Below are 14,384 nucleotides of genomic sequence, written 5' to 3'. Positions count from 1 at the left end.
AAGACAAGGTGACCCCAGCGGTTCCTTTCTGGCCCTGGCAGAGCGGTGTGCCAAGGCAGGGCTGCACTGCCTGCCCTTGCAGCAGAGATAGATGAACAGACATTGCCAGTTTTCAGACTTCTCCAAGCTCTTTCTTTCAGCAGTATCCAATTCACTGTCCCCACTGCCAGCCCCTGAAGGAAGCGGCTGACAGAGAAGTCACCTTTTGTTACCCTCAGAGAGATCAGAATAACAGCTAAAACAGTCAGCGGCTGACAGGGAGGATAGAAGAGAACCGGCTTCTGCAACTGCTCAAGCAAACCCAGAGCGGCAGTCAAAATTTCACAGCCCCAGTGAGATTGCCACTGGAAGAGGACCAGTGCCACATGACGTTTCCTCCCATCGGTGTCAGGAGATGGCCAGCAGCACGGGAAGGAGCTCCCCAAATTGGAGGGCTCTCCTTTACCTGGATATACAGGCAAGATTGTGACTTACATCTCTGACCTCCAAAAAGCTGCATCCAAAACCCACCAAGCAATCAAGTTACATCCGCTGCCACCTTAGCAGCAACACATGGGCCTGCCTGCTCCTCCTTCTGCCCACACTGCAAGCAGACAAGACCCAGAGCTGCCCAGGGCCCTGCTGCTCTCAGAGCTGGCATACGCTCCCCACGCCAGCTTGCCTCCTGGATCCTGTGGGTCTGCCACCCTGCTGCTGACTACCCCACCCTGTACATGTTCCAGCGAGACCCATGATGTGCCAAGGTGACAGCTGCACCAAACACCACGAGCCCTGTCCGTAAGCTAAAGAAAACAGTCAGACTAATTCTGTCAACTGGAAAGTAGGTTTGAGCTGGGGGTCGTGCGCAAATGCAGTGCACACATAATGCCTGCCAGCACATGCACTCAGAAAGCTCCATGATCCACTAGTTTAAATTGGGCCTTTTCCCCAGGTTAAAACTTGGGACCTTTCAAAAGAAAGCAGGGATCTGGAATTTCAGCCCAAGTTTCAAAATTTCATCCCAAACCATGAAAAACTCAGAAAATGAAATTTCTGCAAAGTTTGTTGGACTATGGACGTATTTTAAACTTTTAGAGTCTGGAAGAACATTTAGGATTTGTGCTCTGCTGCATGATGAAAAGCAACCAATGAATTCCAGATGGTGGGCTAGGTCTCCCGCATTCACTGCCCGCCCCGTGCTGTATTCAACCCTTACAGCAATAGGAAGTGGAAGACCAATCCCTTCCAAGCAGATCCCAAAGCCAGCTGTCAATCACATCTCTAATCTCCAGAGCCTCCCAACAATATGGTCACTCTGGGGTCCGCACTGTTCAGTGCCTATGCCCAAGGACCAGATTCAGAACTGGCCTCATATTATTGCAGGATTTCCAGGCCATGTGGTACTTTTCACACCACGCACACCCAACACCTAGAGGGAGCAGGCACCCTCTTCCATAGGAGTCTCCATTTATACCTGCACGACATGAAAAAGCCCTACTAAACGCTGACAGTCATGCAGGAATTGCTTTTTATCATGCACTCCATTTTTTTACCTCATTTTCCCCTATCGCTGTCTGCTTTAGACTGGCACTCCACTGGGAAGTGGCCACTCACCTCTCTGCTGGCCTCCTCCCCAACACTGAAATGGGGGGAAAGATGCATCAGTAGATACCTGTGACCCATCGTAGCTAGGAACAGGCACAACCGGATGCACCGTGAAAGCAATACTGCAGCCTCCCAAGAAACAGCAGTCTCCGCTTTTAGTCTTATCCTTGCAAGTGGGAAACTTTTGCTTCAAAAAAAAGAAGAGTCTAGTCTGGGTTTTTCCATCTGGGCCTTGCATAAGGGCTTCACAAGAGGCACCAAAAGAAAGACAGCCAACCATCAGGAGGCTGAAGGTTGATCTACAGAGGGCCATGCTGCCACCTGGGACACTGTAGGTGCCCACATATTGACTGAGGTTGAAAGCCCTCACTTAGAAGGATTGAAAAAAAAGTATTATTTTTCATCTCGCCAAAAGCCTGCAGAATAGGAAAAAACAGATCAGATCAGAGAAGGGGGAACTGGCCTTGCCGCTCCTATATTGCGCCCCGAGGACAATCAGCCTCACTCTGTGCCACTGCGGGCAGCACAATGAGATCCCAGCCCGTGGTGCCACCACCAGGCAGTGAACAGGCAGTGCCACACAAGGTACATCACCTACAGCAGCTGAGTCCAAAGGAACTGAGACAGCTGGCTGCTGGGATGCAACACATCCACCACAGTCATCCTGTTTTCCTTTACTAAGACACTGTAAATAGAGAAATAGTATCTTCTTTCTAGATAGCAGCCAAGCCTTTGGTGCCACAAAGGTCCCTCATGCTTTCCTTTTAAGTGACCCATGTTACTAACCGGTTTCTCCACCAACATAATGGACACATCACAACTTCCACCCAAGCAGATCTTTGTCACACAGTCCAGCCTGCACTGGCTAAAGCAAAATTTCACTAGATCCATGACTACACACCGCTAACACAGCTCCCCTGCATCACATATAAAACCAGGCCAAACAGCATTCAGATTTTGGGGTGGGTTTGTTTGGTTTTTTTATTTATTTCTTTATTTTACATTCTGGCCAATACTAGAGGACAAGTAGCTCATTAGTTATCTCTTTCAGCTATAATTAATTGCAAGTTTATCAAGCAAACTACTACAGCCATTTAAAATAACTCAGATTTCTCTTTGTCTTTGGAGCAAAGATAATGCTTTTGAATGTCTCTGGACTATTTCTAAGCTTACTTTTCTGCATTTGCAATGTTTCTCACATATTGCATTTTTTTTTTAAGTCTTCAAAAGGTTAGTATTTAAACTCCAGGTAAAGTTATTGACATCTTTTCAGAACCAATTTCATTCATTAATTTGGGCAGTTTTGGAAGGTGATCAAGCAAGTCAGCTATTCTGGATGTTTACAATTAGCCAGCCCCATCATAACTCCATCTTTTGATGGAGAGACTACGTGAGCAGGTAGGCTCCCAGAGGGCTCTTAGTGAGAACATGCCTTGGACACATCTCTGCACGAGCAGAGCATACCACAGAAACTCAGCATCCGGCTCTGATGCTGTAACTCTCATGGCAGCTCTGAAACTTTTCATCCCTGGCTGCCTTTGTCTTCAAAATTTTAAAGACATCAGACTTCCAGAAAATAAATAAATAATGTCACACTTTGGCCCCCTTTCCATGCAGCAGCTATTAGTAACAACGTACTTTAATTGGAGCCCGTGTCATTCAACTTCCAGAAACAATAGGCAATTATCCGTGTGCCACACCACCTCGAAAGCAGGATAGGAGTTTATCTACTAGAACAAAAGCGATCAAACACAAGCACTGTAATTTATAGAAAGGCAAGTTCAAAGTGCACATGCTCCGAGACACCAAAAGCAACCTCCTCCCCATTTATTTATATCGCTGTGCTGCAGCAGATCAGCCTCCACCAAGACTGGGGAGGCAGTTGTCCCCGGCACCAAGGGAGGTGAGACTGTTTTGCACAGCATCTCCCTGGCTTTTTTGCTCCCTGCCTGATCTGGCAGCACCTCGTCAAGGAGCAGAGGGCTGCCAAGGAGCGGTCTCCTCTCACCAGCAGGGGACACAGGAGAAGAATATGAGGAAAGGCTCTGCGCAGGGTGTAGTCCACCTGCAGAAACCCGAGTCGGAGGGAGTCACGTGCTCCAATCCCTCCATAGGTTTGGGAGGCACAGGCAATCATCCTCAGACATCAGTTGCAGGAGACACCCACAGTCATGCACATGACTTTCCTCTGGCCAGGACAGAACTCTTCCTCTTTGCCCACGAGATCTCAAAATTTCTTTGTAGATGCTTTGGTTATGTGCAGCTTGGAACCTATGGTAGGTTTTGATGTCCTTCAACTGGGAATGCATGCAACGGGGTACTCCTGACTGGGCTCCTAACCCCTACTCAGCCCCTAAAGCTGCCCTGCCTTTTGGAAACACATCGCTCAGCAGCAAGAGGGCTGCTCTACCACCAGCAGTGACAAGCACCAACAAGCTAGCAGGAGGCACGGCTACAGCATGACTGCCCTAACAGGCTACAAGTCTGGAGAGGTTTCAGTCCTCAGCTGTTAGAGCCGAGAAGTGGATGTGCTACCATGTCCTGCAGCCCTGCACTGAGGCTCCTCTCCCCTTGAAAAGAACAAGCCCTGCAGCCCTGTTTTGACATGGGCAACAGCCTGTGAGGTCCATCATCAATTGCGTGACAGAGGGGCCTGCCGGGAGGCAGCTCAATCACTGGCAGATGTTCAGCCTTCAGCCTTTCGTTTTTCCAGCATAGACAAAAGGTGCTTGGAAAACACTTTTAGCTCAGCCCCAAGCATATCTCCCACAGATGGTCAGGGTTCAGAGCATTTATCTGAAGAAAAAGCATCTAGCCCTAAGTCCACAGCTAAAAAGTACTTGTCCCTTCTCAGTCTCTCCTTAAACACACAAGGCTGACCCGGGGCAAAGAGACCCTCCAGCCACCCACAAATGCCTCTGTATATTCAGTTTGCCTAAGGATTCAGGCAAGACCTCTGAGACCTCTTAAGATCCGTGTTCATTGTAATCAAAAACTGTAACAGGGGAATAGGCAAGCCTTAAGGAAGGACTGTAATTAAAAATAGTAAATAAACAAAATCTGTGCAGTCTCTGTTCTCTAAAATCCCACCCAAGTAAACTGTATCAGAGCAAGAGGTCTTACGTTTCACAGATCTGGTAATATTTCTCATCCTGAATGCCATCTTGAATAGGTACATTCACGCTGTAATAGCGACCTTTCCCCAGGCCAACATCTGTCACATCACCGGTGCCTGAAAAACAGAAACACCCCATGGTTAATTATGAGGGAAAGGAGATCAGCAGCAAGAGAAATGTGTGGGATGTCTCAGATGAGAGCAGGGAGCCAGGACCTTTGGCATGCTTATGGAGAAGTCCATTTGCCACCATCAATAAATGAGGGGTTGGACGGACCTGGTTCTTGCCCTCTGCCCAATTCTGTCATGCGGCTTTCAAGGGCTGCAGGTGGCCACCCAGCAGCGGCTCTGCCCAGAGCTTAGCCACACCCAGAAAGGGGGAAATGCCAAACATGCAGTTCCCTCCTCTTTCCTTCTCCTGGGTCAACAGAAGAGGCAGAGACACACCTCTGCTGGACAGAAGGGATGGGACTTGCCTTTGCTGGGGCCTCATCAGTGATGCGTGAACCAAATTAGCACAAACCTCACAAGTTCAACTTACCTGGGAAAAATCCTGGTGAAAACTTGTGCAGAGAAACAGTCATGACTTTCGAGGTGAAACTAAAGGCATCTTCAACTCCTATCAGAAAAGGGAAGAGAAAAAAGCTTTCATGCATCATTCACATAAATGACAGAGTCTAAATACACAAATGAGCCACTCGATAAACATGGGGCAGCAAGCAGAGCAGGAATGGAATGAACAAAGTAGAAAACCAGATGTGGCTCAATAAATCCATCCTTAATCAACAGAGACATGAATTCAACTGCAGCAAAGGTCACTGAAACGAATTTGGTGGGTCTCATGCTAATCAGTACTGAATGGATCTCAATACCTCAGGTCAGTGCCCACGTTAGCAGCACTCGCCTGCACTGCTTGGCCTGTAAGGCTGGGGGAGGGAGCTGAGCAGGGATGCCTTGGCCACAGATTGGCTCTGATTAGAACCAGAGCTACCGGGCTCTCTTGCTTTTTCTCAGCGCTGCTGCGGTTCAACATGCCTTTTCTTTTCCTTAAAGACATATTAAAATAGTGGGGGTAGGGAGCGAAAAAGAAGTAACAGGAAACTTAACAGAAACCAAATGTGGGGGGGGAAACGGAGCAAAATGAAACACACCATAAAATTTAGGAGACCAGGAAATGTTAAATGGTGTTGAAATAATGACCCTGAAGGAGAGAGCAGTTTCAGCAAGCGCTGGCTTTAGTTGTATAGCGTCAAGCCTTCTTTTAAAAGCACCATCTACTACTGACTGCTTCCCTCTTGCACTGGTGGCATTAAACAATTAAACACTGTCAGCAACTGCTCTGCTGGGATGGGAGACAAGGGACTGGGGGAAGTCCTTGCTGGAGAGCCACTGGCAGAGGAGGTTACTGGAATGGGAACACACTGTTGCTTTAGGTACAAGACTGCTGCCCAGACCCTCAAGAGAGGTCTGATGAGCAGCACAGTGCAAATCCATATCCATAAAGCAGGACAAGGCAGATATGGATTGAGGGAACTTGACTGCACTGAAAGGAGGCAAAGCCACAGCTGTTGCAGCAGGTAAAGCCCTACTGCCCCGATAGGCCTTCACCTCTCCCGTTCCTCCCCCTGAGGCTGTGTAGCTGTGCTGTTTGCAGCCTGCGCTGGGCCTTACCATCCCCATGATGCAAATCCAAATCGATATAAAGGACACGGTCAAACTTCTGGCGCAGACGCAGGATCCCCAAGACAGCATCGTTCAGGTAACAGAAGCCAGAAGCTTCATCTCTGTGAAAACAATGTCCGTGAGGTTGAACATCACCAACACAATCGCCACTGATCTTGGCATTGTCACTTTTGCTTTGCAAGTCTCCACCTCACAGGGGCACAGAGAAGGATGAAGAGCCAGGCCAAGGCCCAGCAGCGACCAAGGGATGGGTCAGGAGCAGCTCAAAGCACGGCTGGGAAGCACAGAGAACATGACTGCTTGTGCTAATCGCTTCTCAACCCTGGGCTTGCTGGCAGCTGGTAAAGCATCAGCTGGCTCTGTTGCACAGAGGCCCTGGCCCATGGGGGGCTTGGCAGGGTACCTCTGACCATTTCACTGTTGCACAAATAAAACATTAGCTTTCTGCACCTGAGAGATTTTAAAGAAGTTCAGAGCCACTCAAACCCACTCTCCTTTGTACCTCCTATCCCTCTGCAGCAAGAGGACAGGCCCCTGGACAGTCCTGCTTGGCCATTTTCCTGCAAGCGCTGAACAGGCACAGGCAGGCAGCCATTCCATCCCTGCTGTCCAGGTCACAGCTCCTGGGAAGGTGCTGGCAGTAAAATGGAGGTCCAAAGCAGTCGCAACACTGCTGCTCTGTTCCAAAGTCTCGTGGTATGAAGGTTAAGTCTCTCCCCGAAGCAACACTCTCCCTTCCTGCCCAGGAAAATGCAAACAGGATGCCTCACATGCAGTCCCTCACAATACAGCTCCTAGGCTCAGCCAGAAGAGAGCCCCAGCAGCTAAACGGAGGACATATGTCAGGGATAAATCTTTCCATGCAACATCTATCAGGGGGCAGCTTCCATATTGCTCATATCAAAGGAACAAGAAAGTTTCTTAATCCCTGCTCCAGACTTGCTTCAAAGTCAAGCCCCCGTCACCCCTTGGCACTAGCCCATATGCACTCACAGGTCAGCCCTGGATAGCTGATTTAAACCAAAGCTTTATACTTTGCAACAGGAGTGTCCAAACCCCTCTTCCCAAGGCTCAAACAACTCCAGGATCTAAGATGTGCCTCTAGGAAATGCTTCATAACTTTCAGACACAGCACTTGGCTCATTTCCCCCGACACTCCCCTGCTCAGCAAACAGCTGGAAACAGCGAGAAGCAAGCATGGGGTGGCAGAACTGCACTTGCTCTCATTCCCTGCAAATATCATGGAGCACAGATGCTTCCCAGTGACTCTGTTCATTTACACTGATGCTGAGAACTGGGATGTTAGCAGGTATCCTGGGAATCTTCCTTAACTGTGATTACACACCGTACTCCTCCCCTCCCTCCCAGCCCACAAGTAAGCAAAGTGAACTATGTCACGTCTCAGGCACTCTCTCCATGCTGTAACACACTCTCTCTTTCAAACTCAAGGCCGAGCAGAGCACGACACCAGCTCGGACAGAGGCTGATCAGTGTCAGAGCTGCAGCTCAGGGCCAGCACGTGGGATTTCTCCCCGCACAGATCCACACAGCAGAGCTCAGACTATCACTGCTGGAAGGAAGGGCAGGGCTGGATCAAGAAAAGGCACTGACTCAGCATCTCACTCTGCTCCAAAGGCATAGCAGTGAACTGGGAATGTCAAAAGCCCCAGGTGACGGTGGTTACCATTCCTACCTTTATGACCTTGGAAAGTAACTAAGCCACCAGACAGCAGGTCTTTTTTGACAAAAGGACATGTATCTTGCTAGGACAGGTCCTAGCACCAGGCACCTGCAGTCAGGTGTCAGTCTGGCTGGACCTTCGCACTGGACTGGCACCTACCACAGCTGCTGCCTACCCTGCAGCATCCCACGCCACCTCACTGGGGTGAATGGGAAGGCTCCTTTGGGATCAGTAAGTATTAAATGCCTTTTCTAAACAGACTGTTTGCTTCCCAGAACATTGCTAATAGCACAGCTCAGTGGCAGCAACACTGCTAAGATTTCTTCTGTTACAGGCATTTTATGAACCATGTAATCAAGATAAAAGAGAATAGAAGATTTTTAAAAGGCCATCCCTCCTGCGAAGAGCAAGAGGGCTCAGCTCAGCCAAGCTAAACTCTCTTCTTTCTCAGCAAGCCATAGCTGAACCCATATTCAGCGAAGTGCTGACCAGGAAAAGGGTCCAGATGAGACATTGCCATGGCTGGAGTTTGCACACCACTGTTACACCTCCAGAGCTTCTCTGTCAGGTCAGAAAAGTCACTGGAGAAACCTGCGCACTCATGTACAAGCTGTTAGGGTTAGACACGTGGTTCGTGCTAACTTCTGGGGCTCCCCAGGGAAACAGAACGGCACTGCAAAGGCCAGTTAGCTGGGGACAAGGAAGGGTGCATTTGCAGACAGGCCTCATGTTTTGGGAGATGGGGGACACAAATTAAAATAAAACATACATCCATGGAAAACAGGGAAGCCATGAAAACAAATTATTTTACCACTACAAAATCACAGGATTCAGGGACGAAATTTTTACTTCCTCTCCTGTTGTTCTGGAAGATCGTTATTGACATTACAGCTCAGAGCAAACAGCCACCCACAGAGCATGGGGAAAACCAGAGGTCAGTCCTGCACTGTTTCAAACTTCTTACTAAGAACCCAAAAAAGCCACACAAAACAATTTGGACAACATGTTGCCACGTTCCCATTCTCTTCCAAGTTGGGAGCGACACCAATCGTTTGCCTCTCCACAGCCCTTCTCTATGGACTTGGCAAAATCAGTTCTCACTTGAACTCCCAGAGATAACCAAGTATCAATGGATGGCGGGACACCTCTGAATACATCTGCCCCAGACCCGCACTGCAGTCCATGATAGCACCAGGACTGGGCAGTAACCAGCCTACTCTCAGGCCTCTGCCCTACACTCTGCTTCTTTCCTATCTACGACCTGCCTTCCCCTCACCCCCTCACACCTTGCTCTCTCTTCCAGCTGGACTGCCGCACCCTGAGGGTTCACAGGGAAGCTGGGAGCTAAGAGGCAGGATTCAGACACCAGGTGAGAAAACACAAGGGAAGAGATTGTTTTCTTACTTCTTTGCATGATGCCACCCTCCAGGCCAGTTAATTGCTACCTTGCACTTGCCGTCCAGCAGGCACTGGGCTGCAGTGATGGTGGCTCCTCCCACAGCTGCCGCATACTCAAAGATCCCTTCAGTAGCCGGACAGTCGTAACCTGTGGGTAGGAGTCCATGTGTCAAACAACAGGCCTTTTCCTCTGAGGGAAACACATTCTCTTTGTTTTGAGCTCTCTCTCTTTAACCGCTGCTCTAACTTTCTATTCCAGGCACAATGAAAAAGCCACGGCACAAAACCCTCACAACAGGTATCAGATTTGGACTCACACAGCAGATTTAGGGGGCGTAAGTAGTAGAAAAATTGTATCGGGTTTGCGTGGCAAGGTTTTAGCAGCAGGAGCACTGCAGGGGTGGCTGCTGTGAGAAGACTCCAGGAGCTGCACCCACGTCAGACAGAGACAGCTCCAAGACAGACCCACCGCTGGCCAAGGCTGAGCCCATCAGCAATGCTGGTGGCACCTCTGTGATAAAATATTGAAGAAAGAGTAAAAAACCCTTTCTAGGAGAGAGAAGTGAGAACATGAGTGTGAAATAGTCCTGCAGACACCAAGGTCAGTGAAGGAGGGTGAGGAGGTGCTCCAGGCACCAGAGCAGAGATTCCCCTGCAGCCTGTGGTGAAGACCATGGTGAGGCAGGCTGTCCCCCTGCAGCCCTTGGAGGTCCATGGTGGAGCAGATATCCACCTGCAGCCTGCGGAGGGCCCCACGCTAGAGCAGGCTGATGCCCGAAGGAGGTTGTGACCCCGTGGGAAGCCCACGCTGCAGCAGGCTCCTGGCAGGACCTGTGGACCTGTGGAGAGAGGAGCCCATGCAGGAGCAGGTTTGCTGGCAGAACTTGTGACCTCGTGGGGGACCCACGCTGGAGCGGTCTGTTCCTGAAGGACTGCACCCCATGGAAGGGACCCATGCTGGAGCAGTTTCTGAAGAACTGCAGCCTGTGGGAAGGACTCACGTTGGAGAAATTGGTGGAGGACTGTATCCCATGGGAGGGACCCCATGCTGGAACAGGGGAAGAGTGTGAGGAGGAGGGAGTGGCAGAGACAGTGTGTTATGAACTGACCACAACCCCCATTCCCCATCCCCTTGCACCACTCAGGGGCGAGGGAGGGAGGTAGGTAGAAGAACTGGGAGCGAAGTTGAGGCTGGGAAGAAGGATGGATGAGGGGGAAGGTGATTTTAGTTTTGTTTTCAATTCTCACTTTCCTACTCTGTTATTAATTGGCAATAAATTGAATTAATTTCCCTAAGTGATGGTAAACTGGTGAGTGATCTCCCTGTCCTTATCTTGACCCACGAGCTTTTCCATTGTATTTTCTCCCCTACCCTATTGAGGAGGGGGAAAAAGAGTGCATCTTAGCGGGCACCTGGCAGCCAGCCAAGATTAACCCACCACAAAAATCAACAATCAAAATGTTTCCTTGCACTCAAATCATTCACAGATGGGTCTTGAACCAATTTCTGATCTGTGTGCCTGGCTAGCCCAACCTACTGGTCCCTCATACCAATCTTGCAAAAACACTCTCAGTTCTCTGGCTACTCTACCAGGAAAGCCCTGACACGGTCACTGATGTATCTACCCCCTAAAAGCAGACATCCACAAAGGAGATAGGCCTATGCATGCTGCAGATCTATAGCTAGAACATGATCTTCACCTATTCCTACAGCAGCCTCCCTGGAGCCACTCCCCAGCAAGGTGCGACCCCAGAGCTGCTCCTCTGCCTGCAGACAGATCACCTTCAGAAATGTAAAGGGCCGATCTAGGGGAGACTCACAAAATCAGCGCAGAATCTGTCCCACTGCCTCAGTGCTGGGTCACTCCTGTTCCTGAGACTAAGACAGTACCCACAGCCACCTCACCTGCTTTAACTACTGCATTGCTCAGGCTGTCTTAAGTCCAGGCAGGCAAGAACCCTCTGCTCAAGACACAAGGAAAGTCACAGGCAAACAGCAGCCACTCTGATCCCTGGCTGTAGCTTCAGGCCATTGTTCACGTGTGCCCTCCACTACAGCAGGCTTGTGGCAGCCAGTCTCAACCCTGTTCCAAGGGCAGCACGTCAGGGCCTTCTGTCCTGCCTGAGATCCTCAAAGCAGCAGCAAAAGGCACTGGCTTCCGGTATGCAAGGGACAGGCTGAGCTGCACGGAGCAGCAGCGTGAAGCTGACAGTACCCTCTGCTGGTAACAGTGAAAACGCCAGCCTGACAGGTGACTGCTGGCTGACAGGGTTCAGCAACATCCCATCAAAGAGTGTTTCCCTCCGCGAACAGCCCAGCAGCCCACCTGAGCTCACCCCTCTGTCTAACCTCAGCTCCAGCAAAAAGCATCCTGGACCTGATACTCAGTTAATCTCTCGCTGAAGATACGCATCCTTACCCAGTCCATACTCCACGGACTCCGGATGGTCATCATCCCCCTCCTCACTGACCTTCTGCAGGTGCTGCAGGTAGGCATCCGTGTGGAAGCTCGCCATCTCCTCCATGGAGGCCGCTTTTGGCTTGACTATCCTAGGCAGAGAGGGGGAAGGGAGCACATCAGGACAGGAGGCTCCAGGGTTTGGCTGGAACACCCAGCTTTAACTTCCTCAGACTAGGAGCTTTCTTTTGGCAGTTGCTGTTGAAAAAGCAAACAAAACCCCCTCTTCCTCTCACACTGGACTGTCACTTTGAGTGAGAAAGCCACTCAGCTAAGCTGGAGTAGGCCTTTCCCCCAGCTTGGCACTGTCTGTTGTGCCCACCCCAACGAGGAACATCTGCAGGTGCTGCCTGCATCAACCTTTCCACTTTGCTTCAAGTTTTTTTTCCCTTTTCTGCATGTTCTCCCAGTTTGAGCAATCTCCAGCAGATCCAACGTTCTGGTTACACACAGAGGAAATAACAGAGTGAAAACATCCAGGCCCAGCCCAGTGCTGTGGCAGGACACCAGCCCACTGGGTCAAGAGCTGAGCAGCACCTCTTACGTGCTCTTAACTCTGCTTGCGTTCAAAGCAGAGACCGTCTCTGTCCTCAGCAACTCGCATATCACCTTTCCCGGGTTTGGGCGCTTTGCAATCTGCCTAAATAAATCTCGTGACATATTGAAGCTCTCTCCAAACCTCAGACTCTGGGGGTGCATGCTGACAACGCAGTACAACTCCATTGCTGCTGGAAGAATACAAGCAGCTCCCAGCTCCAGGCTAGCCCAGGTGCCGGGCACTTCTCACCCAATGCCAGGGCAAACAGCCCTTTGGGTCCGCCTCTGTAATGGTACCTGCAGCCATTTCCCAAGCACACTCTACCAAAATGACCAGAAAGAAAAAAAATCCTTTAAAAAAAAGCCCTAACAGAACTTTCTGACCCTGCTGAACTGGAGTGTGGGATTTTTTTAAGATTTTATGAGGTGCTACATAAGAAAGGCTGAGCTAAGCCTTTTCTTTCTCTTCATATCCCCCAATGTCAAAAGCCTAATGGGGCAGGAGGGTTCTCACTCTTCTACCTCAGACTTCATTTTGTCTTCTCTCCTGAACAGCACCAAGACCTCACAAAAAGTCTCCCAAATCAATCACAACACAGCAAAACAACATGGTCCCTCTCAGCATCAGCACTGGCCAGTGGATTCGGAGCAGCGCCCACAAGGACGGTTTCTACGCCATCACTTCTGCTCAGAGCCATGAGAGCAGCAGGTGACAGCATGCTCTACGGAGAAAGCACAAGGCAATTTGTACTCCATTGGACCAGGAAAAGTAACCATAAATTACACCTGCCATAATTACCATAATCTTGTCCACTTAGCAAAACAAGCAGACTTTTCTTAGATCCTAGAAATACACACTGTGTGGGCTCCTATAATTATGCTGCCAGCAAGGACAGTATAAGACCTGCAGTTACTCAGTATCTTCCAAACCTTAGCAGAGAAGAAAATATTCTCTGCACAGAAAATGGGAGCACTTACTTCATCTGGTCAAGTAAGGAATACGCTTCAATCAGCGAATGTACCATACTGGCCTAAAAAAAGAAGAATAAGACCATGACAGCAGCTCTAGTGCAGGTGACAGAAGCACAGCAACCGGGGGCTAAATGACTTGCAGCGAAGGTGATACCGTGACTTCTCCCAGCAGCACAGCTAAACTGGCACCAGCCTGAGCAGGGTCCCTGGACACGGTCTCCCCCTGCACACGGAGGGCGTGCAGCACGGCAGTGTGTGGGGGCACTTCCCGGTGCGTCAGGAAAAGGCACTGCAGCGCACAGCTTCACGGGGGGCGCCTAGGAAGTGCCACTTCTGTGTCCCGGCCACCCGCTCCCGCCCTGCCAGAGGCAGTGTAAGGGGAGAGACAGGCTCTCCTTCGGACCCCACACTCCTGCCCAGGGCCGGGGGTGCCCCCCCACCGCTGCCCATTCGCCCAAGCTCCCCGCACCCTCCCGCTGTCCCAGGTGCCGGCAGCCTCCCTCGGGTCCCCTCCGACCCCAGACCTCACCACCGCGCTCCCAACGCCCCCACGCCGGGGTCCCACAGGGCCCGTTAACCCCCCCGCCAGCCCCCCAGCGCGGCGCTGACCCGCTTGGGCACTTTGCAGACGGAGTCGCAGAGGGCCACGTACTCCGGGCTGTACACGTAGACCGGCGGCACAGCCGCCATCAGGACCGCCACCGCGAGACGCCCGGCACTACCGCCCGCCACGGGCACGCCGGGACGGGCACTGTCGTCGTCCCCGCCCCCCCGGGTAGTTCCGGCACCGGGGCACGCCGGGAGGAGCCGCTCCGCCCCAAGGCATGCCGGGAGCTGTAGTCCTCCGCTCATCCGCGAAACCAGCGGCAGGCGGTGCCTTCGGGCCCGTCCCAGCTCCCCACAGTGCCGGGGACCCTCCCTCCCTGGCCCAGCCGGGTGAGAACAGGCCGCACAC

At 51.0% G+C, this 14,384-nt stretch overlaps 1 protein-coding gene across 10 annotated transcripts in view; it reads right to left on the bottom strand.

Annotated features, from left to right (window-relative positions):
* Positions 1-14,172, bottom strand: part of HDAC8 (histone deacetylase 8) — a 44,806-nt gene extending 30,634 nt beyond the window's left edge. For 7 of the 10 annotated variants that reach the window (XM_076347592.1, XM_076347591.1, XM_076347597.1 and 4 more), the window contains exons 1-7: positions 14,039-14,172; positions 13,436-13,488; positions 11,882-12,012; positions 9,468-9,609; positions 6,371-6,483; positions 5,241-5,318; positions 4,708-4,816 (exon numbers count right to left, since the gene is read on the bottom strand). In XM_076347592.1, the coding sequence (XP_076203707.1) occupies positions 4,708-4,816; positions 5,241-5,318; positions 6,371-6,483; positions 9,468-9,609; positions 11,882-12,012; positions 13,436-13,488; positions 14,039-14,119 (707 nt within the window). In that variant the 5' untranslated portion in view covers positions 14,120-14,172. Of the gene's footprint in view, positions 1-4,707; positions 4,817-5,240; positions 5,319-6,370; positions 6,484-9,467; positions 9,610-11,881; positions 12,013-13,435; positions 13,489-14,038 lie in introns of those variants that run through there. The other 3 variants (XM_076347593.1, XM_076347595.1, XM_076347599.1) reach the window with 3 other exon arrangements.
* Between the last annotated feature and the right edge of the window lie 212 nt (positions 14,173-14,384).

This window comes from Aptenodytes patagonicus, chromosome 9, assembly GCF_965638725.1.
Source record: "Aptenodytes patagonicus chromosome 9, bAptPat1.pri.cur, whole genome shotgun sequence".
NCBI classification, from domain to species: domain Eukaryota; kingdom Metazoa; phylum Chordata; class Aves; order Sphenisciformes; family Spheniscidae; genus Aptenodytes; species Aptenodytes patagonicus.
Note: the sequence above shows the minus strand (reverse complement) of the source record. Positions and strands in the feature narration are given on the sequence as shown.